The sequence below is a fragment of the Ochotona curzoniae genome, unplaced genomic scaffold (genome assembly GCF_017591425.1).
Source record: "Ochotona curzoniae isolate NIBS_2020 unplaced genomic scaffold, NIBS_Ocur_1.0 contig_3819, whole genome shotgun sequence".
NCBI lineage: Eukaryota > Metazoa > Chordata > Mammalia > Lagomorpha > Ochotonidae > Ochotona > Ochotona curzoniae.
Window position 1 is genome coordinate 25,443,490 of NW_024466004.1, and position 26,008 is coordinate 25,469,497.

The following is a 26,008-nucleotide window of genomic DNA, read 5'->3' on the forward strand; positions in this document are numbered from 1 at the left end:
GATAGATGCTGGGATTAGAACTGGTGCCCATATGGGATCCAGGATAGTGCAAGGAGAGGACTTTAGCTGCTAGACTACTGTGCCAGGACCTATTTTTTTTTTTTTAATTTAGAATCTATGCACTTATCAAACAATTGAAATAGTTATAGGGTAAAATTTTTCTTTATAGTAGCTCTAGCCCTAATCTCATTGTTTACAATTAGCAATAGTTAGATTATAGCCAGAACTTCAATTATTCACCTTCAAATAATTAAAATATGTTGAATGTATGGTGTGTACACAAAGAAATATAATACAAAAAAAGCACCTTAACTTTTTATTATGAATCAAGAAAGGAAAAAAGAAGTATTATAGTCCTTAAGCACTTAGAAATCTGCTTAAGTCTGCGGTGGTGGTTTTATTTTTTCTGGAAAAAAAAAAGTGTCTCATGGTAAGAAGAGAGGTGAATGTTTTCAGTAATATATTCAGTGTCATAGCTGTCAGATCTAGGCAGTGAAGAGTATCATCTCAGAAGTCATCCCTGCTCAGGTGCATGTCCTGGGCCTGTTTGGCACATGAACCCCCCTCTGTGCCTTCTCCCTGGGCCTCCCAGGACTGAAGCAGTTCCCTGTGTCACTGACCTCTGGCAGTGCTCAGCTAACAAGAAACACTGAGAAACTGGAGATTTCAGAGAGGAAAGGGCCCTCACTCCCTCTCTCCTGATCTCATGCTTCCTGTGTGTCTTCAGCTGCAGCTGCCACAGTGCTTCAGGCTGGCGCTATATGCTGCAGTCCCTGGGTTAAACCACAATTCTCTCGGCCTTGATCTAGCCCTGGAGCTAGATTGGTCTCTTCTGTTAATTGCTGGTTAACTCTTAAACTCTTATTTGGCTTCTCTGCTTTTTCTGTCACTGAATTGTTGTGGAACATTTTGTTCTAATAGAACACATTATGTGGCTTCTGTTGTGCCCTCACAAACCATACTTTAATTTTCTTGGCTATAAAATATCTTAATACTTCATAAGATTTAGATGGTATGTTACAAAATTCTTTTTATCAAGAGCAGAAATGTTTGCTGCTTGCAGTTTTTATGACCATGTATGTGTAAGCTTACTCATATTGTGAAAACAGTCTTAGATAACTAACTCTCAGTTTCTAAGTGGATGGAGAGACACCATTTGAGGCTAAGTTTTATATGCCACATTGCCTCTGGTTATGAATCACAGACCTCCCAGTATAAGGGTTTTTAGAGCTGAAATGTGTTAGTGATAATGTCACTTTATAAGTGCTTCCCTTACGGCTGTTATGAGGATAGAATTAGATAATGTACATGAAAACCCTTTGAAAACAGATAAGGAGCACTTCTGGTGTCAGGCGATGTTATTATTATATCATTACTATTATGCCCTAAGTTTTTGGTGAAGTAGCTTGAAAGCTAGTACTGAATCGATATGTGGGATATTACACAAGATGTTATGGCCTCACTTGGGAACTGGGAAACTCTATAACTAATAGAAACCATTATGAAACTGACCGTGTGCAGAAACAACTTTTTCTTTATGCTTTTTTTTTTCTTTTTTCTGGTAAAGGGGAGATTTACTGTCTTCTACTGTTTCGTTTTTTTGTTTTCAAATCAGGGTATTTTGTTCTTTTATTTAGGCAGGCAAACAAGATTAACATGAAAAGTTGTTATTTTTTTAAATTAATTAGGTTCAGACTTTGTTTCCACAGTTACTTTGAATGGGTTTGCTGTCAGAGTTTTCTTCTTGCGTATGGGTTCATTGCTTATCCTATAATAGGAACTTTTAATGACAGTCATTAGAAATAATTACTGGTGTAATCGTCTAGTGTCTTGTCCAGCTTAATTTGTAGACACAAACAATGAAAACCTCCTTTGGGAACTTAGTCTTCATTTTACATGACTCAGGTATGAAAAGAAGGCTGTGTGTACTACCCCCGTTCCTCTGACTTGCTTCATGCTATCATGCATTTTTATACATTTAAATCATCCTAAGTATTTTTCCTTTATATTAGTCATAACCCCTACTTCCTGTAAATTCTCTTGATTCTCCTGCTTATCAAATGGTCTTTTCATAGTGACTTGCTTTGTGTATTTAATACATCCACTGCTCCAGATTCTTCCAAAGTATTCTTGAGAAAAGTAACAAAAATACACAGTACACAGTTCTACACATTTGAATATTTAGTGCAAGACCTTCAGTCCTATAACAACCATATTTGGTTGTCTACTATTGTGTCCTCTCCTCTTCTACATTGCTGTGTGTGTGTGTGTGTGTGTGTGTGTGTGTGTGTAATAAGAAGGGCAGCCTTCTTTAGAGAAAATGGTCTGTAAAGCATTTGGGACTACTGTAAAGAGTAAGAAAAAAGTTTATTCCTAACATGACCTGTAAGGAGGAAGAAATAAAGTTAATCCTAACATGGCCTGTGTGGCAATGGAGGAGTGGTAAGATAATGTATCAGGCAAAAAAAACCTGCAAGTGCATAGATAATGAGATAAGAAAGACCCTGACATTCTCATTAAACATCAGAAGTTCCTTGTAGCTAGAGAATTTCTTCATATGCAACTGGAACAGGAATAAGAGACTTTGTAAATCAATGTTAGCAGATGAAGCCTATTAAGCAGAAGATTGTCATGATCATTTTTGCCTCCAGCCAGCCATCTGTCTCATCACTTTGGTGGTTTAGAAAAAGAATTAAGAGTCAGTGGTCAGGCCGGCGCGGTGGCGCAGTGGTTAAGGTCCTGGCCTTGCACGCCCCGGGATCCCATATGGGCGCCGGTTCTAATCCCGGCAGCCCCGCTTCCCTTCCAGCTCCCTGCCTGTGGCCCGGGAAAGCAGTCAAGGACGGCCCAAAGCTTTGGGACCCTGCACCCACGTGGGAGACCCGGAAGAGGCTCCTGGCTTCGGACCAGCATAGTATCGGCCCTTGTGCTCACTTGGGGAGTGAATCATCGGATGGAAGATCTTCCTCTCTGTCTCTCCTCTCTGTATATCTGCCTTTCCAATAAAAAAAATAATAAAAATAAATCTTTAAAAAAAAAAGTCAGTGGTCATAGGAGAGAGGAGAGCAAAAAGTACCATTATGAAGATAGTAAAGTAATCCAGAAAATAAATGAGTTTGCTTAGATGTGCAAGTCTAGATGGAAAAGAGTGAGAAAATCAAGACATATTTCAATCATGGATCAGAGAGCAGGGGCTGGTGCTTTTGATCTGAAAGGTAAAATACAGAAATGAATAAAGGCATGAGTGATAAAATTCCTTAAATTTTGGGTTAGCCAACGAGAATGTGACATTCTCTAGGCTGAGAAAGAAATAATGAAGATAAGAATGTTTGCAGCTTAAAACACAGAGTTTATGCTCACGGATGTTGATTACTTTATGCTGGAAAGAATATGAAAAGAATGAGAACTGAGAAACCCAACATTCAGAAAGCAGAAATAAGAAGAGCCAACCAAGAAAACTTGAGAATTACTGCCCCCAAATAAGAAGGAAAAAGAGAAAGCAGAGATCAAGAGTATTTTTTAAAGAAAACATGTCTTAGGTGGGGGTTGTGGTTCAATGGATTGAATCAATGCTTGGAGCAGTCACATGCTGTATCCAAGCGTATGATTTCAACACCCACCTCTGCTTCGCATCATGCTTCCTGAAGATGGCTGGGCGGGATGGGAGTGCACAGCAGATGATGGCTCACGTATTTGAATCACCTGGAGAGACATGGATGTAGTTCCAGGCATCAGCTTTTGCCTTGCTCAGACTGTTGCAGGAAATTTGTAATATGAGTCAGTGGATGAAAGATATGCACTCTCTCAGGCTCTCTCTTTCCGTCCCCCACTCCGTATTGCCTCCATTCCTCCCTCCTTTTCTCCTTCCCTGTGTTTCAACCAGATGAAAACCATTAAAGCAATAAATAAATTTTAAAAAGTAAATCACAAAGACATCTGTTAATCTAATAAGATAGGCACAAAAAATTGGTTTTGGAGTTTTATAAGATATATCACAGAGATTTTTTTATAAGAAGAATTTTAATAGACTGTGAGAAAGGAATAGTAGTCAAGAAGAGTTCTAAATGTGAAATTAGAAATAAGAAATAAAATAGAAGAAAATTAATATGATAGAAATTATTTTATTTTTATCAAGTTACTTGGGAAATAGTGGATATTTAAATAAAAGGACTTAAAACTTCATAAAATATTTCAATATTGGGGCCAACAAGGTAACATATCATGCTGTTCTCCCACCTGTGACACCAGCATCCCAAAGGGGTGCTAGATTAAGGTCTAGGAACTCCACTTCTAAACAAGCTCCCTGCTAATGACCTGGAAAAGCGGCAGAGGATGTCCCAAGGCCTTGGGCCCCTGCACCCACCGTGAGACCCAGAAGAAGCTTCTGGCTCCTGGATTCACACCAGCCCTGCACTGGATGTTGTGGCAGTTTAGGATATGAACCAGTAGATGGAATATCTCTCTCTGTAACTGCTTCAACTAAAATAAGTAAATTTTTTAAAAATATGTTTCAGTATCACAGACTTACTTTAAATATACATGTGATTTTTTTTTTTTTTTTTGCAATATCAACTTGCCAGAAAAAGTTTTCTTTATTTATTTGGAAAGCAAAATTACAGAGAGGGCTACACAGAGGCAGAGGCAGAGAAAGAAGCTTCCATTTGCTGGCTTGGCCACCAAAGTGGACACAATTACCTGGGCTGGACAGTACCAAAATGTGGAGCCAGGAACTTCATCTGTGTCTCTCATATGGATGAAGTGACCCAAGTATTTGGGACGTTTTCTGCTGCTCTTCCCAGGTATATTAGCAGGAAACTGGATAGGAAGGAAGTGGAGCAACTGGGGCTAGAACTGGTACCTATATAGGATGCCAGCACTACAGGCAAGGCTTAACTGGATACACCACAACACTGGCCCTCTATCCACCTTTTCATCCCTTACAATAGATTTTAGAGAGCCCAGAGGGTGTCTGAATAAATGTGTAAGTTGTCTACAGCTTCATCACATTCTAGGGCTTTGGAAGACAGTCCAGCTTACTGCATGTGTACCATGAATGAAAACAACAAAACAAAATGAAATTAAAAGTTCTGTTTCTCTTGTATACCAGCACATTCCAATGCCCTGTGCTTTCTGAAAATAAGATAGATTTTACAATGGAAGAATAACATCTGGATGTAGATTTTATCATCCATGAACTATCACACATTAGAATGACATTCTGTTTATTTCGCTCAACACAGATTTTCTCTTTCAAAATATGACTCACATTTAAACATTAATCTACTGAACCCTGTACCATGCTTAGAAAGCATCTCTGTCCCACTGCTCTCAGCCTGCACTGCCTGAATCACCTAAATCATTCTTATCGAATTCCAGTGACTATCAACCAAATATCACAGGCATCCTGAATTTCATCTTTGTGTTACTGAACTAAAACTAGGAGACAGTAGGAAAAACAAACAAAAACAAAAAGTGGGATTTAGAGTCAGGGAACCTGAATTTGAATCACTTGTTTGCTTACTTCCCAGCTAACATTAGCATCAATCTTTAGTTTTCTCATTCCTACAGTGGAGATAATAGATATTATTTTCCATGACCATACCCCAGGGTGATTAACATATCCAAATGCATAAGCACCTTGTAAGTTAGAAGTTCAAGTACTTGGTCAGTATTGTGGGGATTTGAACAAGTTTCCATGAATTCTTAGCTCCTTTAGACTCAAAAAAAGCTTTCACATTTCATTCTACTTGCATCACCGCTTTCACATCCACGGTTACCACCTTCCTCTCCTCCCTCCCCACTACCATTCCCATCTTTAGACTCTTGATTAAAGTCTGTTTGCTTCATTTGTTCATTCCTTAGTCTAATCCCTCAAGACTGCCAATTCTGCTATTCCCTTATATTAGACTTTAATTTTAATAGAATTAAAAATGGAGAGTGATCTGTTGGTACAAGTGCATCCATTTTCTTTGCCATATTTCACACTGACGTGGCTGACATCTGTTCTCAGAAGCGAAATCTATCTCTGGTGTTCTAGGTTTCATTTTATTCTTCCTTCCAGAATCCATAGCCTTTGGCGGTGTGTATCCAGCAGCATTTCTAGTTCTCAGGCAACACAGCCCTGCCTTCAGAGATAAGCAGGGGAGCACATGGGCATGGCCACCTTCAGCAGCAGAGAGCTCCCTTGGCACGCAGCACGTGTAGATGACCCTGTGACTGTTGAGCTCGCTGAACCTTTTCACAAGATTTTACTCTTTAATTTTCAAATGTGATGCAGTGCTCATGACTAACATTTTATAATAATTGCTTAAAACTAAGTGTTTTTATGCTTGGATTTTACCGTATTAAGATGGAATTTTGCTTAATGCATACTTACAAAAATGTCCCGCTGAGTCACAGTGCCAAGAAACAAAGCATCCAACAGTGGAATGGAAACACTGACATTTACTCTAGCATATTGCAGCCAAGTGTGGTGCAGTGTGTCAGAGCCTGATTTGCAGACAGCATGATTAAATAACAATAGAAGCCGGGAGATGGCTAAAGGAGGGCTCTATTCAGTGCCTTCCCACGTCTTCTGGTGCTTCTGGGATTATCACCAAGGTGAAGCCATGGTGATGTTGGAGACAAGAAACAAAGTGAGAGTTGCCTTTCATAATGCAGTCTTCTTTCAGCTGTCTTCTTGCAGACTGTATTCTCAATTTTCAACAGTGACACCAAAATAAAATTATTCACACACTTTCCACCTTAAAAAAAAAAACAAAAAACCTTTCATTTGGCATGTCACCTTGCATCTGCACGAACATGCTTTGAGGAATGAGTTTCACAGCGTGCTTTTGGTTTGACAATGGCAATGGTAGGTCCAGCTGCAGATTTGGTTACAATTTTCAATAAAATGTTTGCTTTTCTGTGCCTCCTAAAGTTCAGTAGTGTCAAGAGAGAACAGCATCTCCTGCACATCCTGCCTTGCATGTTGATTCTCTGCGCAGCCAGTGAAATTAAGGTTGCAGGTACTGAGAGGGAAGCAGGGAGAAAAATAAAACAGAAGTTTGCCAAATGGTTTGCATATTTCTCAGCTGCCTCTAAGTATTCCTTGATTTAAATATTTATAATATGCCTTGTGTTAAAAAAAAAAAAGCTTTTAAAATCTATGTTAGAGATTTGCTTTGTTCTCGAAAAATCTGAAGGGGTGTTTGCCAATTTATCAGAAAAATCCCACTGAAACTCAGCCATTTTAAGATCTTCTTGGAGCAGATACAAAGAATGCTCTTCCCATACCAACATCATGAAAATCATGTCATCCGATGGGATTGCATTATTTCATTTCTATAATGTTTCCTGATTTTGTCATGCCCATTGCCTAATTACTTTATTTCATTAATGCGTATTTATCTGTAACTGAATTCAGGAATGGCTAAGCAGATTCAAAGCTGTAGAGGAACACTGTGAAACATTTTTATCTACATTTTTCTGGGACATGGAATATTTGTTACTTGTTTTATTAAATTAGAATGAACATTTCAGTTCCCAAGGGCCAGGGATTAGGAAGCTTTCCTGTCATGGAAGACTATTAAATTCCAAGAAATGTGTGTATGAGACTGCAAGAAACTTGGGACTTAAAAGATTAGAGTATGGTGGAAATGAAGAGTAGATATTGATTGGTGGAAGATCTTGTAGTTCCTTTTTTTTTTTGCCCCTTATTAAACATTTAATCATCTGTATTTGTAGTTTTGCCAAAGTGAAGTTCTTGTCTGAAGACTGAAGTGTTCATGTAAGTTTTCACAGGAAAAATCTCTCATTAAAAACTATGGTTAGAAAGTCAACATGAGAAATATTCTACATAAGGATATCCTTCCATTTTAAAGGAAGCTCAACATAAAAATGGAATACTGTGATGTAACATATTGAAATCATAAAAATGTTCACATGTTTTAATGGGAAGGAAATTTGTACAACACAAAGATCAGGCTTATCTTTATTGAAAAGAATGATTTTTATTTTATTTGAATGATTAAACATAACTTTATTGGTTTTCTCCTTCTTTCTAAAATCACCATCTATCAGAGAAGAAAATCACGCTATTCAGACCTTGACTTTGAGGTAAGCTTCTGTGAATTCTTTTATAATTTTAGTTATGTAAACTCAAACTTGATTTTTAACTTCTTAACTATGTTATTCTACTTAGCTACATCAAGGTACTGCTAGTTTAATTAAATAGGTCAAACACGTATAATTAAATTCAACCCATACGATATAGATAGCTGTAGAAAACAATAAAGTTCTTACTTATTTCACTGTATAGCAAAATGAAATGTCCTGGGCCGTAAGGCATAAATGCTAAGAAGAACATCATTTATGGTGGAAATGGAAGTTACACAATGAGAATGTCAGTTTCCTGACTTTTACCTTTAGAACAATTTTCCTCACTTTTTGCAATGATTACCTGAAAAGATTCTGTGAGGATCTTTAGAGTGTTTAGCTAGACTTTCTCGGATCTTGCTCTTTGTACTTATTGTTGATGTTTAGGCACTCTGTGTTACATTCAAGTCTATATTTTACATAGCAAGTGTTAGTGCAATGTACTCCTATGTTTTGAAAATGTGTTTTCACACATGTGAACAAGATAAAGATTTTCATTTTCTAATTTATGTTGAATTTATGTTGATACTGCCGTACCAATGGTAGAAATTACTAAAATCATAGCATTAGAGCAGTTTATGTTAAGCACAAAATTAATGATGTTTCATCATCAAATGCATCTGGAAAATTGGATATGATTTATAGCCTGCTGACATAATTGGGTATAATATGCTATAAATTTCTCAAGTGTATTTGCACCTTTGTGATGTACAGATAAAGTCTGATACTTTTACATGCTGTTTCTAAAATTATAGAAGCCTTCTGGAATGTAGAAATTCCTAATTCAGTCATTTCATCAGTGTTGCTGTGTGTTGTCACACTACACTGTGCAGTATGCATGAAAAATAAAGCTTATCTTATTTCAGTGGTAAGCATTAGTCTTACCCTGAGGGGCATTCAAACAAAACGGTTTTCTCTTTACTTTCTTGGTTTTTTTTGGTAATAGTTCAGACTACAACATACAATGTAATGACAGAATCTGACCTTAATCATTAAATAGCAAATCTTAACGCTGTGATAGTTTCACTATGGTAACCTGGCATGCAATAAATATATCTTTCACTGGATTCAAAGTTCTTATCATAAAATTATCAAAGGTGTAAATTTAAATAGAAAATATTCAGCATTCTTCACCTTTTGATTCTTTAGTGTGTGTGTGTAGCACACATATTTTAAAACCCTTTCCTATCATTTCTTGGGATAGCTTAAAATAGAGAGCTATATCATATATATTTTTGTCCTACAAAGAGTAAGTTGTTATGTCAGTACAAAGAAAAGGAGGTGTGAATTAACCCAGTAGGCATCAGTGGCAAAATATAGTAAAAACCTAGGCCTAAAGCTAAATGGCAGTGAAACCAACCAAAGTTATGCAATCATCAGAACAGAAAAGAAATCTTGTCATGCTGTGTTGTAGGGAGCGTTACACAAACCGTTCTTTTTCCGTCTATTCTCTATGGCAACTGATAGCAGACTCCTTTAACTGATGCTTCTTCCTTAGCATAGTGTTCCACACATAAAGCCACAGAATTAACAAACCTTTTGCTAATGATGAAAAGAAGGCATAACATGAAGACCTGGACATTTTCTGTAGCCCTCTAATTACTATAGAGAGAAACTTTGAAATGTTACTTTTCTTGATCACAAAAAAAAAAAAAAAATGTTTCTTTTTCTATGTTGCTTACTGCTACTTGCCTTAGCCTCATGTGCAGTTACAGGTATGTTGCAAATATCTCAAGTTGTTGACCGATTTCAGCTCACATAGTCTGTGTATTTTCTAGGGCTGGATTTTGAGGAAAAGTTCAAACTGTTTGCTTTTAGTTTACACTTGATGAAATGTATGTGAAGTTTCTTAGCATGCTTTCTTCCCCAGGAAACTCAACCACACAGGGCCAGTTTAAATGCTTTGCTACAGAGAGACAATCTCCTGGACTCTTCCATTCTTTGATTCAAAACATATCACTTTCCCCTTCCTGTCCAAGGAAATAATATTCTTCAACACACATATTTACAAAACCCTTGTAGCTAGACAATGCTATACCTGGGGGGGGGGCGGACCTTTTATGTGGCTAATGTTCAGAACAACATTGTGTGTCTTGAACAAACAGATCAAAGGTTTGAGTGGTCATAAATCTGTTGGACCCTGATTCTTACTTTCCAGAACGTATCCAGATAATATTGAGATGATACGCCCATGTTCTATCACTAAGTACCTCAGTGAATTTGTGTTTCCAGCTCCAAGCACAGATCCTGATATGTAGGAAGCAGTTGATACATTTTGGTGAATAAATGAAAAAAAAAAAATATCATTGCTTGCCAGTGCAGCTGGGTTTTATTTATTTATTTTTTCAATCAAGAAATCATACCATACTGTTACAAACAACTATAGGTCCACAGGTAACACTTCCAAGTCAGCTCAGTTAGATTTCAGAGTTATCCATAGTAAATATAAGTTGAGAATGTCCAAATGGTAGATAAAGTTCCAAGAAGAGGAAAAGACATGGAGGTTGATTATGTGTGACATGCTGAAGAAGTAATAAGCGAGTCACAATTCATTTTAACAGGGCTCTAAGAATGCAAATAGTGGATGAAAAGGGTAATTCTGAGAGTATTTCCTGTAGCCCAACGGGAGTTTTACCTAACTTATTAGCTACTACCTGCTGCTGGTTCTTTTCTATTGTGTCTTGTTTGCTTGTGTTTTGGGAATGGTTTACCATGATCTGGATTTAAGAAAGATTAGTGTTTCTACAAATTGGAGGATAGATTATAGTAAGTTAAATGAGGAAGCTGAATTACCAATAGGGATAGATAGTCTCAGATATAATAAAGGTCCTTTCGTTGGACATCATGGAAAATGAAAGTAGCTTAGGGATACTGCAGCGTTGGAATCTGTAAAATCTGGTGCTTAAGTGAAAACACAGTAAAATTATAGGAAAAGGATGACTCTGCAGTTGTGACCATGAACTTCTCCTAATTCTTACAATACAGTCAAATAAATCACACAGACATGTTCAGGGTACGTTACATTTTAATACTATGGGAATCCAGTGCCTAACAGGATGCTGAATAGTAAGTTTTAGACAGGTTATTTAAGTTGTCTGTTTTGGATTGAAATGAAGTTCATGGTATTCCTAGGAATGCGATTAGGTATCTACTGAGAAACTGTTAAAACCCGGTTAAACAGAGAGATTTGTAGTTTTACCTTCGCTACTAAAAGCACAGAAATCTTCTCACATCTTCTATGACAATCGTGTAGCCCCCACGTATCATTAAATCCATCTTTCAAACTGAGGGAATAGTGATTGAAGGCAGGGGCCAAAAAAAGACATAGCTCCACCCTTGTGGGCCTGGGAATTTTATTAGAAGTTTTAAGCAAACATAGTCAAGATAAAAAATTGCTTTAAATTAATTTTATATTATTGCAATCAGCTAAGCTGTTACATAAAAGTTAAAAATTTATACCTAAATAAGGCATAAGATTTCACAGAAGTGTCTTATCCATAATAGCTTCTTCCTGCTTTTGCCCTGACATTAAGTAGTGAGTGCACTCTAACACTTTTGAAGGGAAAGTTAGAGCAATTTGGTCACAGACTATATCAATTTGCTTCTATATTACTAAATGTAAATTGCAAAATGATAAAAGCAGCAAAATTTTTTTTTTAAAAATCTCATTTCTTTTTCAGATGCTTGTTTAGTTTCTCATAAGCCTTAGTAACATATATGTTACAGAACAAATTTATTCAGGGCATAAATTCTTGTCCGACTTCATTCTTTAGGCTATAGGATTAGTCTTAGGGACACAGTGTGACTCTGGTGAAGAGCTACATAAATTAATCCCATTTTACAATACACATTGAAGAGTTAGACTTAATTGCTCCAACATGTCTTCCTTATTAGAAGTTTGGACATCAACTTAAGGCTATTATTTAACAGCTCTCTCTGGAAAGAGTAATTATATGCAAAGCAGTAGATAATGGTCAGTGGCAATGGGGCTGTATAAAATTCTAAGATTAACAACAGTCATTCAAACACATTTGTTTCCAATTCCTCTCTGTGGTTTTCAAGAGCATACTCCAAATTTCTCTGACAATTTCTCCCAGTTTCAAAAAGTCCATATACGATAATGCCTTTCTTGTCTATAATTCAGACTTAAATGCTGAATCGATGACCCACAGTTCTGAGTTTAAAAGTGAAAGCTTTCAGTCTGTTGCAAGCCTTTAGGTTCTTTACAAACATTTCATATGGAAAGATAAGGCAGTAACAGAACTGAACAGGGAAGAAAAACAGGGTTCCTCACTAAAATGAACATCCACACAGTGGGATGATCTTTCCTATGGAAAGAGAGAACATAGCACTTACAATAAGTGGTACTTTCCTTGCTTTATACCTGTGCTTCCTCACATTTAATTTATTCAGTACACAATTGTTGATCACCTGATGAATCACCTGATGAATGTTTAAGTCAAAGATGCAAAGATAAGCAAGTCACTGCCCAAGAGATGTTCAAAGAGTACTGAAAAGATCAGGCCTTAAAAATAGAGTCACAGTCCTATGGAAGAGTTGCAGTTCAGTCTGGAGATTATGGGCTAACTAAGGAAGGTAGCTAAACAATTTTATAATGGTTTGCATCCTATCCCATCCAATACAAATCAGAAGCCTGAAACATAAAAGGTGTGTGCTTTCTGACCCTATGAGATACATGTAAGACAGCATACAAAGACAACTGAGTTGGGATTCAGAAAGAATTCCGGCTCTCCTACCACACCTCTAAGCTTGGGAAATTCACTTACCCTTTTTGAGCTTCAGTGTCCTAATCAGTGAAATGGAGATAATGGCTACTATCTCCCAGGGTTTTAGTGAGGATTAGGAAACATAATAATGCCTGCCATTTCCTAAGTGGCTCTTATCAGAATAGTCCATTGCTAAGTGCTTTTTATCCTTTTCGTTTGATCTTCAAAATAACTCTGCAAGGCAAGTCTGATTACTAAAACTGGCTTTAAAGGGAGATTGGATTTCTTGTGTCAAACCACACAATTTGAAAGTGATAGAATTGAGATCTAAACATAAATTTGTTCAGATCTAGATCTCTTGGGCTTGGCATCTTTCCCAAATTTAAAGAATCTAGGGAGAGTTCCTGGAAGGTTGTGGTTAGTCCTCCTTTTTTATTTTTCTTTGTTGTTCAGGATCCCAAATACCGTGAATATATTTTATAATCTATCATTTTCTCTCTCTCTCTCTCTAATGTCAACAATTAAAAGTTTAGAACAACTGCCTCTCTTGAGTTACAAAAATAGAAATGAAAGCAAGCTATTCAGGAGAGCAGAATTCCAAGCAGCTGGGTTGGTAGTCCTCTCAGGAGTAGAGGTCATACATAGGCACGGCTTCACAAATTTTTGAAAGACATAAATCTAAGCAGAAAGGCATGTTAATTACAACGTGCTTATCTGTACTACAAAAGAAATCTATAATATTGATGGGCATTATAGTTAGAGGAGCCTGAATTGTTTAGATATCAGAAATCATTTGGTTTTTATCATCGCTATAAGACTTTAGGAAACTCAATTGTAAATTGAGTCTTTCATGCAAGTCACTTTTTCCCCTTCAAGTACTAACAAGGCCCAATCCTGCTTGGCTGCTGAGATTACCCGAAATCAGGTCATGGAAGTCAATATGCTTGGGAATCAGAGTAGGTCCCACAAAAAGGGGGGAGGGAAGGATAAACAGAGGAACCTAATGTCAGTAAAGATACAAAAAAGTATTTAATTAGATAAGATTTATAGGCATACAAGCTTCCAATTAGGTAGCTAACATCAGCAAAGGCATGAGTACCACAAAAAATATTATACAAGTACATAAAGAAAAAATTTAGTTTTTAAGAAAACTAAACCACAGCTAAGTTGCTGGGTTGGAAACTTTCCAGTATTCACTATATGCTAGTGTTCCAATCAATGGAGCATGTCTTGTTATAAAGACTCAAAGATGTTCCTGAGTTTATGAACAGGGAAAACCTTGCATGGAAAATGAATCAAAACCCAAATCAGAGACATGAACTGTGTATGGCAGCTCTTATGTGTTAATGCTGCCAGGAGCCAGACTGTCATTGCTATGCTGATATCTGGCTTTGCCAAGGTGATAGTTTCAAATTGGAATAATTATCTGGCATGAGGATGTACTTGCAACTAATTTTTCTAGGTAAGAAGAGCATCATATTTTAGCATCCATATTTTTCATTCACTTCCATGAAACTATATAGAACATTTTCCAATCCTTTTTTGTTTTGTAACATTTAGCCTCCGAACTTTTAATTTTCCTTGTATGTTTTTTAGTATTTCCTAATATTGTAATTCAAAATAAAATCTGTCCAGCTCAGAATCAGGTAATGTCTATTCCATCAGATTATGACTGTTAAAACCTCCAGTCAGTTCATGTAAACTCTTTTTATGGGGCATATTTGATACTTGGTTTCCTTCTTCAACATATCTTTTTTTTTTTTGTAAGATAACTTTTTTTTCTCTCTTTCTCTCTCTCTCTCCCTTTTTTTTTTTCTTCTCTCCTTTCTTTTTAACAAGCAACGTGTAATGGTGTTAACTGGCAAACATGAAGGAATTTTGGTGGAAGGATATGGATTAAGATACCTCTTTCAGGGAACAGTGAGGCCTTTGATTGACATTTTCCAACATGGAAAGCTTCGGCTCTGAAAAGCCCTCAGTGTTCTTATAAGATGACAGATAAATGGAGACTTCACAGGCATCATTAGCTGTCTATATCAGAACAAAGGCTAGCATTTGGTAGCAGCTATTTTAGAAGACAGTGAGTTCTTAGCTTTGGAAAGCAAATATCTCATGGAGGACAGGGTATTCCAGCATAGGAATTAGATATCTTCTGAAATCTAGAAAATGGAAAAGAATAAACAAGGTTGTGGAAATTAGTGATGCAAGAATTTTAAAATAATCTATGTATATGTAAAAACCTGGAGGTTGTCTCACTGGGATGTATCTTAGCAAACACCCCTCTTACTCTTACAGCAGCACCATATGATTTCTTCATTGCACCTGCATTAGTACATTGATTTGTTATGTATTAATATCTATGTCCTCCATTAGACATTAATTTAGTGCAGGCAGAAATTCAGATTTTATATTTCATTGCTACACCAATGTGTGGCACAGAAAGGTGATGCCTATAAATATGTATTAGCTAACAGAATGAAATATTCCAAAGAAAAAGCAACAGAGTAGCATAGGGCATATAGTGCACCACAGAAGAAAATAACTATGGAGTAAGATGCATTACTATGAAAAAAGAAGCATGATTTGTAAGTTAAAAGCAGTATTATCATTCTAATAGTGATTAAAAAAGGAAAGCATGCATTGTGACACAGTCCATATTTCAAACAGTATCTTTAGGCCTGCCCGGGGCCTGGTGCTACATGGAGTATTTCTCTCCCCAAGTATGGAATGTAAAACATTCTGTTTTCCATGGTATTCAAAATCCCCCTGCTGAGTCTTTTATGTAAACCCTCTCCACCATAAATCTCCATCAGCTTTCACAAGTCAAATTATGTTTGCCTGGTGTTTCTCTGTAAATCCTGCAAATCTGTTTTTTGTACTCTCCCCAAAACTGATGGGAAGTTAATCACTTTGTAATTGCTTGCTATGTTTCATGTCCTCATCATGAGTAATGCTTCCATGTTCTCATTCTCAATCACCTGATTCTTCAACAGCTAACTCCTAGAGATAAGAACAGCGAGACTTAAAAATGGTAGAAATCTCTATAAAAGTAGATTAATAAAATTGAAGACAATAGATAAATAATGTATTGCTTATTTATATATATTTATTAAATATGGCAAACTGAAATTTGCATAGGAAAGAATAGGCTTATATAATATTACAGCACTCAATTCCACAACATCTTTTTAAAAGAAAATTACACACTACAGATCTTACCTGAAAGATTTAATTCTTATTCTAATCAAATGATTGCTTTTTAAAATATTTGTTAATTGAAATACTCAAACCATAAACTTGGGCATGAGTATAACTACGTAAAGTGTGTGAACAGATGATGAATTATGAAGTAGATGCTTTTAAATGCTGTAAAATCTGGGTAATCACTATGGCATAGGGCATTAGCATGCTGCCTGCCGCACCAGCATTCCAAATGGGCACTAGCTTGGGTCCCTGCAGATCCATTTCCAATCCAGCTCCCTACTAGAGGATGGCGCAAGTGCCTGGGCACCTGCGCCAATAAGGGAGATATAGAAGAAGATCCTGGCTCCTGGCTTTGATCTGACCCAACCCCAGCCACTGCAGCCATTTTGGGACTGAATCAGGAGATAGAATATCTCTGTATTCCTCTCTATCCCTCTCTTTTCCCCTCTCCCTATCTCTCCTGTAACTCTGTGCTTCAAATAGATAAAATAATAAATAAATAAATAAATAAATAAATATTGTCAACCATATATAAAGATGAGGGCATAATTGTAGGCTATAACTGAAATACTGAATTTAGTTTTAAAAATTGAGACTGAGGAAGCCATTTTATCCTTTAAATGAGCATTTGCAACTTCAGCATAATTATTACCTATTACTTGCTAGTGCTCTGTTAAAGGCTCTCTAATAGAAAAAAAAAATTAAACTATCAACATGTTATGCTGCGGTTACTTTTATTTATGACCTAATTTGTTAGGTTATAATAAAGTTAGGAGAAAATATTGTAGGAGGGAGAAAATAACTAGTGTTAATATGTATTTCTATGAATTCAGAAGTTTATCATGAACATGATGTTTTGAACACTAATTGTTAAGATTCATAAGAATATGAAAACTCTGGATCATATTTTTTCCTTCTGTAAAGCTCAATCATTGTTCACTTGGAAATTACACAGTTTTCACTCTTACATGGATTGAATCAGTCTTAATGGCATGGCCTGGAATTCTGCTCCCCTTTTAGTACAGGCAGCTAGACTAGTGTGAATAGAAATAAACCATTAACAAGTAATATTTCCCAGAATGAATATCAGGGACTCAGGTGCTTTTATAAGTCAAACTTTTTTACCATTAAAAAAAAATATTGCAAAAGTTAAAAAAAATATTTCCAGTGATTAAAATCTTACACAAGGATGACTCCTAACTTTTTAATACATCCATAAGCAAAGCATCATTTTTAAAAGATCTGTTTATATATTTGTAAGGCAGAGTGACAGAGAGAAGGAAGGACAAAAGACAGTATCTTCTATCCACTAGCATACTCCTCAGATGATCACACCAGCCAGGACTGATTGAAGCAGAACCCAGGAGCCCATTGTGCCTGCCTCCCTTGTGAGTGACAGGGGCCCATACACTTGAATAATTTTCAGTTGTCTTCCTAGACACACTAGCAGAAAGTGGACCCAGAACTGGAGCACCCAACACTCAGACTGTTGAAAGTGGCAGCTTAAATTGTTGTTCCACAACTCTAGCTCCAGGAAATAACAAAAACCAACCCAACACAGCCATTAGTTGTTGATAATCATGCAGCTGGTGTTGTGGTGCCGCACATTAAGCTACTGCTTGAGATGCTAGCACCTGATATCAAAGGTGCCAATTGCAGTCCCAATTACTCCACTTCCTATCCAGCTCTCTGCTTGTGCATCAGGGAGGGCAAGTCCAAGATGATACAAGTGTTTGGGTCCCTGGAACCTCTCTGGGAGACTTGGATGAGGTGCCTGGCTTTAGCATGGCTCAGCCCTGGCTGCTGTAGCTGTTTGGGGTGTAAACCAGCAGATAGAGGATCCCCCATCTATCTGTCTCTCTTGTCTCTGTGTGTGTGTATATACGTGCGTGTATATGTCTGTAACTGCCTTTCAAATAAATAAATGATATTTCTAAAAGGGAAGGTATGTTCTGCACATTCAAGAAGTGCTGAATATGAGACATGTATTTGATGCAAGTTATTTGCATTTGTGGCATTTTTGGGACCCCCTAATTCCTGCCAAACTTATTTTTATTGTTATTGAAGTAAAAAAAAAAACCATTAACCCTATTTTATAATAGATAAATTAGGAATGAGAGCCGTCCTATTCTTTTTTGCAGAAGGTCATGCACACAAGGAAGAGGCATATGGAACTGTTTCAGGAATTAAATCAGAAATTTCAAACTTTGGACAGATTTCGGGATATACCAAATACAAGCAGTATGGTGAGTATGCTTTACTTTGTCTGTGCCTGCTGCCATATTCGGTGATACATGGCACAGATATTATCCTGGACCACCCCAAGTGCTGAAAAATCTCAGGAGCATAAAACTATCATAAACAGAAGGAAATAATAAGTTTCAAAAAATGTACTTTGGGATGGTTGCTAAAGAGACAGAGTAGGGATGACAGAATCTTTAATTATATTTGCATTTCAAATGTCTTCATTTAATAAGCTTTAGTTAAAATTAGTTATGTATCAAAAATATGTTGTTCAATGGCCAATAATATCAGAGTTAAAATTCACTTAATTATACTATCCAAATAGTTAGATAATTTTTTAGCTTGCCATCTGAAAGCCATAAAATACAATTACTAGTTGGTACCTGAAACTACTCCAGTAGGTTTTTGTTTCTGAGTGACTTTCTCATTTTGATGTTTAATCACAACCTTGCACTTCTCATTCATTCATGCCACTACAATCCTAGCATCTCACTTCATCAAATAAAATAACATTGTAAGATTTCTACATGGAGAAATCGGTCACTATTTTCACAATTTTTTTTGTAGGAACACTGACTAGGTCAGAACATTGGGAGTCACTATAGTAGTTGAAAATCTAACAGAATGGTCCAGTCTTGAGTGGATCACCCTACTCATGTTTCCAGTCCTCTATTTCCTACTCCTTAGTGGATCATAGAAAACAGTAACTAATGTACACCTTGTTTGATCTTCACAACACTTTCAAAAGCAATTAGTGTGTATAGTGTGAGAAATTGAGACTCGGCTATAAGAGGTGAACTGGGACTGTGATCCAACACCAGTTCTTTCCTTCATCTCTTCTTTTCCTTAACTCTTGGCTGCTGCTCCTTCTCTTACAGATATATAAAGTTAGGTTTGTGTGTGTGCATGTGTGTTACCTTAACATACATGGCATATGGTCATCTTTTAAATTGAGTAACCCTTCCATGTACATTTTATGAGTCATATCACCTGATTAATGAGGCTAGCTTGTAAAGAGCTAAAGAGCAGGAATCTACATATCTATGACTTTCATTCCTCTTAGAACAAGTTCAGTGCTTATCCTAGTAAGCTATCAGTAAATGGCTATTAAATTGCATGGTTATAGTAATTCAGTTAAGTAAAGGACATAAGGAATACTGCCCAGTTTAACTCTTGCGTGATCTTTAAGTAGTTTATGTGCCTATCAATCTATTTTCCTCCTCAAAGCAAGAATGATGTGTTGTTATCTTCAGTACAATGGCAGCATGCAGAAGGTACCTCGTACATAATATAATGAGTACTTATTTCCCATCAGCTCCTCCAAATATTAAGCCATCAATTTTTAGCTACGAGGCAAGTGAGGATTACACCATTGAGATTAGCCCTAAACACATTAACTACTCATTTCAGAATATTGAAAGCTAACATTGAAATAAATTAAAGAAATGTCATTTGTCTGGGAAAAAAAGGGAGGAAGGGTTATGTTTACAAATCTGAAAGGCTTACGCAAGTGATACAGCTGGCTAACTGCTATAATATGATTGCAATTTCCCCTTGCTGATCAGTCTGGGTATTAAATCATTAATAGCAGAAATATCTGTATCTCAGTTTCCTGACAACCAAAATAGTCTACTAATTATGCCACATCCCTGCAGCACCATGCTTTTTCTATAAGAGGTTTATAAATATTTACCATTTCAGAGGCTAGGAATGGAGAGGATAGAGTTATCACTGTGCCTGACTATTGTCCTAAATATCTGAGAACACAAAATGTATGAGTTCTTTATTCAGTTTTGATTAATAATCAACACGTGAGTGAGTTTATTATCCTTAATTCAGGCACATAATTCATTGTGGCACATTGCTAATGAGAAATTGCATAATTGGATAGAGAAAGATATTTTTTTAAACCTCAAATAAATTGTTTTTTTCCTTTCTTTTTCCCATGCTGCTTACACCTGCCTAGCACTGCAAATGTTGGCAATTATGCAGAGTAATAGAATTTGGAGAATCAAAGCGAAACCAAAAGACCATTTAGTCCAGTTCCCTGCTTCTACACAGGAAAATGTTTAAATCTTATTGCAAAGAAAAGGCACTATTGAATGATGTCCAGAGAAGAAACTCTTGCTTTGAGTGTGTCTTCCAAATCAACAGTCAAGATCTCTTTGCCCCAAGTAACTTCCCTAAATTCTTGATCTTTTGGAACAGATACATTCCCTTTTGCTTTGTCCTTAACAAATGGTAGATTGAAAGAAGGAAGGAAAAAATGAAGGAAGAACAGGGGAAAAAAAGTGAAGGAGTATGAGAAAAGAACAGAAGGATGGATGGAGGAAGAGAGGATTTATCTGCAAATAGACAACCTTCTCCTAGCTTTGGAAGCTGTGGGGGACGCTAGGCAGGCCTGCCCACCTTTGGGAGGCTCCTACATTAATTAGCATCCAGCTATTGATGCAATTTAAGACCAAATTAGAATTGTTGGAAGCTTTGTGCATGTTGGCTTATGTATAGTTTATAGTTATTAGGCCTAAACACACATGCTTCAATTAAACTGCATGTCTTTTCTCCATTTGAACTTAAATAAGCCAAAAACTCCATAAACTCAGGAACTTACATTCATTCTGGGTTTTCTTTCGTAAGTTTCAAACCCGCATTGAAGTCTTTCATGGCACATACTGCTCTCACTGTCAAATTCAATCTTCCCCATGGGTTCTTCCACAGTTTAGCATTCAGTTTGAAGCACTGAGAACACTAGGTGTTTCCATTTCAGTCTGTAGGCTTTTTTCATGTCACTCCCAACCCACAGGAGACAAGTGACTTGTGAGCACCATTCCCTGCCACAGGCTCGCTCCTCGCTCGCTCTGCAGATTCTGTTCCCTCTCTGATTACTGGACCCAGAAGTTCTTCACTATTAAAGAAGCAAGGGGCCTCTCTCTGAACCAAAGGGTGTTCACGTACTTGCAAACAGTGGTGAGAACCACCGTTAGCTGAGAATGATGTGTAGCGGCACAGGAGAGGAAGAAGAAATCCATCTTACAAATCAACTTATGACTCACTTTGAGACTCTCTTGGAAATTCAACAGGTGCTATAATAAGGAATAGTGCTCTTTAGAATCAATTTGAGATGTTATACTAAAGCTAAAAACTGACCACTTAAAATTAATTATTTATTTTTGTTTTGTTTGACGCAGGCTGCGACAAAATGACAGATGTGAAAACCGAGCGTGACTTTCTGTTCACTGGCTCATTTCCCAAATACCTAGAATATCTGGTCACATTCATATGAATTAAAGGGATAGAAATTTGGGTTTACATGCATTCAGCTTTAAGTCTTAGGTTCCCAAATGGACCAAGCTGTCTCTTCATAGTTTGACACTTTATCCTTTTATAGTAGCTAATATATCTGGCACAGAGCAGGTGATAAATAAAAATTGGTTGGAGGAAGATAAAGAGGGAAAAAATTAACTTTTTCTATGTGATTATCTACAGGTATTTTTGGAGTAAGGCTAATATTATTAGAAATATGATTAGAAATAGATTGAAGATTTTACAAGTTTGATATCTAGTTATGGTAGCTATTTGTATGAATTGTTGCTTTCTCTTATTTGCACCTGGAGGTGATGTTTATTACACTGAGTAGATCCCAGATCACAAGTTAATGATAACTATATGATCCATTTGGTAATATAATCAATTGAGGGCCAGGGTTGGAGAGGGAGGAAGGACCCAATTAGTATCTACCTGTTATTCCTATTAAATATAATGTTCCATAGTGAAAAATGAGGATTAGAATATTGGACTCCTAAAACTATTTTAATAAGTTTAAAAACAGAAGTTACTAGGTAATAGATATTTAAAGGTAGTTATTGAACAGGAAAATTCCTATAAATCTTGAGGTATTTTGTTATTATAAAATTGAAAGTAGAAAAACGATTTATAAGAACAAAATTAAATTGCTTCTCTTGAATAGTTTTGATTGTAGTAAATCTCTGTGTTGAATTGGAACCTGGACTAGGAAAAGCTGATGACTTTTACTTGGCATTTCCTCTTGTGACAATGAGTGAATTCCATTCCATGTATTTCGGTGGCCATCAGGTTGTCCACATGGTTGTTTTAGTATGTTTGTTTTCCAAGGAATTTTCAGTTTTCTTCAATGATACTAAACTTAATCTATCCCATTTAAATTCTCTCATTTTAGAGAAATCTTTAAACAACATGTTTAAAATATAATAAATTGGCAGCTCTGAGTGAAATTGTAATTAGGAAAACCAAAATCTTAAATAATAATGACATGCGTATCATAAAACATAAGAAGGAATAGTGGCTGACTTGCAGACATTTTGAAAGGCTCGCTTGGATTGCCAGTTACATTTTTCACAATACTGTGTCCCTTGAAGAAAAAAATTACTTTTGCTAAATTAGTGAGATACCCACTCAACCATACAGAAAATGGTGGGAGATACTGAGAAAAAAAAAAAAAGGTAGGTTAAAGACTAAGAGAATATAACAGCATTTAAATATCCTAGTCAGGGTAAATTTCTTTTTTAAAATTAAGTTATTGTACTTTATTTATTTGAGAGACAGAGAGGGAGAGAGATTGAAATAGAGAGAAAAATCTTCCATCTGATGATACACCCTCCAATGCCTTCAATATTGGGGGTTGAACAAAGCTAAAACCAGGAGCTGGAAACTTAGTCCTGATGTCCCACATACATAGTGAGCTCCCAATACCTTGAGCCACTGCCCCACCTCCAAGCATCCATAGCACTGGGAGCTGGGACAGAAGTGCTTTGAGGAGTAAAGCTGCAATACTAGCCACGTGGTTCCCAAGTGGTATCATAATGGTTAGACTAAGCAACTGTCATGAAAAGAATTCATTTCTTGAGAAAAACCGTACAAAGATAATGATTTCATTTTAATGATGGACTATTGTTTGGGTTAGTACTTTTATTATTAAATAATATGCTCCATTAAATATTCTCAAACTTATCCCACAGAAAACTCTGTCGCAGCACTAGTATTTTCCTTATTTAATCTTAGCAATGATTTTTCTGACCATATAGCCATACTGAAATTTTGTAAAGATTTCCACAACAAAATAATCATCTACTTTGCCTTTTCATAATATCATTCACTTTCTTTAATTCCTGAAGACTGCCGAATAACTTAGAAATGGTGTTCGTCAGCTTGTTCAGTGGAAAGAGAACTGATGTCAAAAAGATTTCCTGCAGCTGGCCACAATTACAAATCATCTCTGAGTCACATAAAGTAGATTAAGGTTATAAACATGCTTTCTCCCTGGGCGCTTCAAGCAGCACCACTCACCCATGAATAAGTGACTGTCTTCCTCTTTCTGTTCAACAGGAAAACCCAGCACCAAACAAGAATCCATGGGACACTTTCAAAAACCCCAGTGACTACCAACACTACACCACAATCAATGTCTTAGATACAGAGGCAAAGGATGCTTTGGAACTGAGGCCAGCGGAGTGGGAGAAATGCCTCAATTTGCCTCTGGATGTGCAGGAGGGTGACTTTCAAACGGAAGTTTAGCAAGATCGAACTAGACCGAGGTGGAAACCGATTTCTTGCACTGACCCTTGGGACTTTGGAAGCCTGCTGATTCTGTCTGGGCGGTGTGATTATCCTGTCAGGATCTTCACATGCCAAGTGTCAGTGGTGTTTTCGCGTGGGAACTTCTCACCGGTGAGACTAGTGGTGAGAGGACCAGGTGTACAGTTCTGACCACCCTGTGTTGTAAGTAACTGTGGAATGGATTTGTAAGGTAATCTTTATAGATAAACCTCAAGCAACGATTCATGTTGTAACCGCTTCATATGGTTTAGTTTTCAAAAAACTTCACCATGAAGCACAATGTACATATTTATGCAGTTTTTAAAGTTTATAACAGTCTGTTTGGCCATTACTACACTTTTTACTTTATAATATAAAAAGCAAAGTTTTTGTCATTAAATGAATGTTTGTTGAGCTACATTCTTCATTGCTTTAAATGCAATAAAGTAATAATCTCACTTTTATATGAATAATATATTTCACATCTTTATTATTGCAGTTTTCTCAAGAAAGCTCTGAGTAGCTTTCTCTGCTGCAGCTGTGTATAAAATATTTAAAATGTTGTATGGTGTAAATAAACTTTTGTCTACATACCAGATTTTTAGTGCATTTTATTTTGGATTTGTTGAATGGCAATGTACATATTTATGAAGTTTTTTTCAACACAGATACTGAAACTATATCCACAGTTTTAATAGCATACCGTGATTACTCCTTTGAGGCTAATCATTTCTTGTATGTAATAATAGGTTTGTACAGTGCTTCTGTATTTCTCCTGAAACACCATTTGGAACAATGTACCACAAAAATGGGGCTTGTCAAAAAAAATTTGCTTACCATTATACTCTTACATGAATATTATGTTTCTTCTATCTTGTGACAAAAAGACAGCTAGTGGAAAAGAGTAAGTTAACATACAGAAAATAATACAGGGAAAATGTTATTTTTAAGTAGTGAAGTTCACTTCATGTTTTACAGAAGAAAACTACTCAGAATAACAGTTCTTCATAGCTTAAAACATGAGCCTATGGAGGATGTTTTTAAAGATCCTGTCTATTTAGCAAAAGATACTTTGTCTGGTTTGCAAGCATAAAGCCTGCGGCAGATGAACTGCCCAGATGGTTCCTCAAGCCCTCTCCTGCGTAGCAGCCACCCTGTGCTGTCTCTAGCTCCCTCTGATGCACAGTACGCAGACACACTGGGAAGGATTTCAGCAGTGCGATGGCCATTCCAAAGATCTGACCTCATGTTTTTCAGTCTGAGGCAGATAAGGGGAGTGGAAGAAAGACTGGGATCATCAGAATTCCACAGTGTTTGTTTATTTTGTGAATAAACTTCTGCCTGATCTTCTGTGGGCTTTCCAAGAGAGTGACTCAGTCCCTGTTTCACGTGACCGTGGGGACCCAGAACTCAGGCCATGACGGAGAGACTATGGTGCTTCAGCCACACAAGTGCACCTCTAAGCTAGGGCCTTAAAACCACACAGATCCAACGGAACGCCTGTTGTAAATGGATAAAATCTCAACTTCAGGATGTGAGAGTATATTTTTAATCAGATTTTTAAAAGCGATAGCATTATACAAAAAAGAGAGTAACATAAGTAAGGACTGATTTTTCAATACAATATATTTCATGTTAATTATAATCTCATTGTATAGCCTATTGAATTTACAAGATGAATTTTCTGTAAGAATAAGCAGTGAGCATCTCTCATATACACATATACACCCATACACACATGTGTTTATATGTGCATTTATATGCATACATCCATAATTCTCAGTTTCAACTCAGTACCCTGCAGCTATGAATGAAAAAAATGTATGTAGGAAGCCATTCCAAATTTTGACCTTCATGTTGAAAAAATCCTACACATATGTTTAAAAACACATACATTCAATATATTAGGTTAATATTTCTCCTAATTATTCACTGCCCTAAAATGAAATATTGCATTCTTTACTTTAATGCTCTTTAAGACTAGTAACTTAGCATTAGATTAATATATGAAAACTTACTAGAAATTGCCCATCTAAAAATGTTATGCTGAATGCTTTTCATTACTCCAAGAATGATGCCAACTTGAGGCAGTTGCAATGAAGAGTTTTCTTTTTTGTGATCTATTA

At 36.6% G+C, this 26,008-nt stretch overlaps 1 protein-coding gene across 3 annotated transcripts in view; it reads left to right on the forward strand.

The window, feature by feature from the left end:
• The window catches only part of ADGRB3 (adhesion G protein-coupled receptor B3), a 687,263-nt gene extending 662,788 nt beyond the window's left edge, over positions 1-24,475 (forward strand). For all 3 annotated transcript variants that reach the window (XM_040983603.1, XM_040983604.1, XM_040983605.1), the window contains 3 exons: positions 8,062-8,097; positions 18,209-18,313; positions 23,673-24,475. In XM_040983603.1, coding sequence (XP_040839537.1) covers positions 8,062-8,097; positions 18,209-18,313; positions 23,673-23,861 — 330 coding nt within the window. In that variant the 3' untranslated portion in view covers positions 23,862-24,475. The remainder of the gene's footprint in view (positions 1-8,061; positions 8,098-18,208; positions 18,314-23,672) is intronic.
• The last annotated feature ends 1,533 nt before the right edge of the window (positions 24,476-26,008 follow it).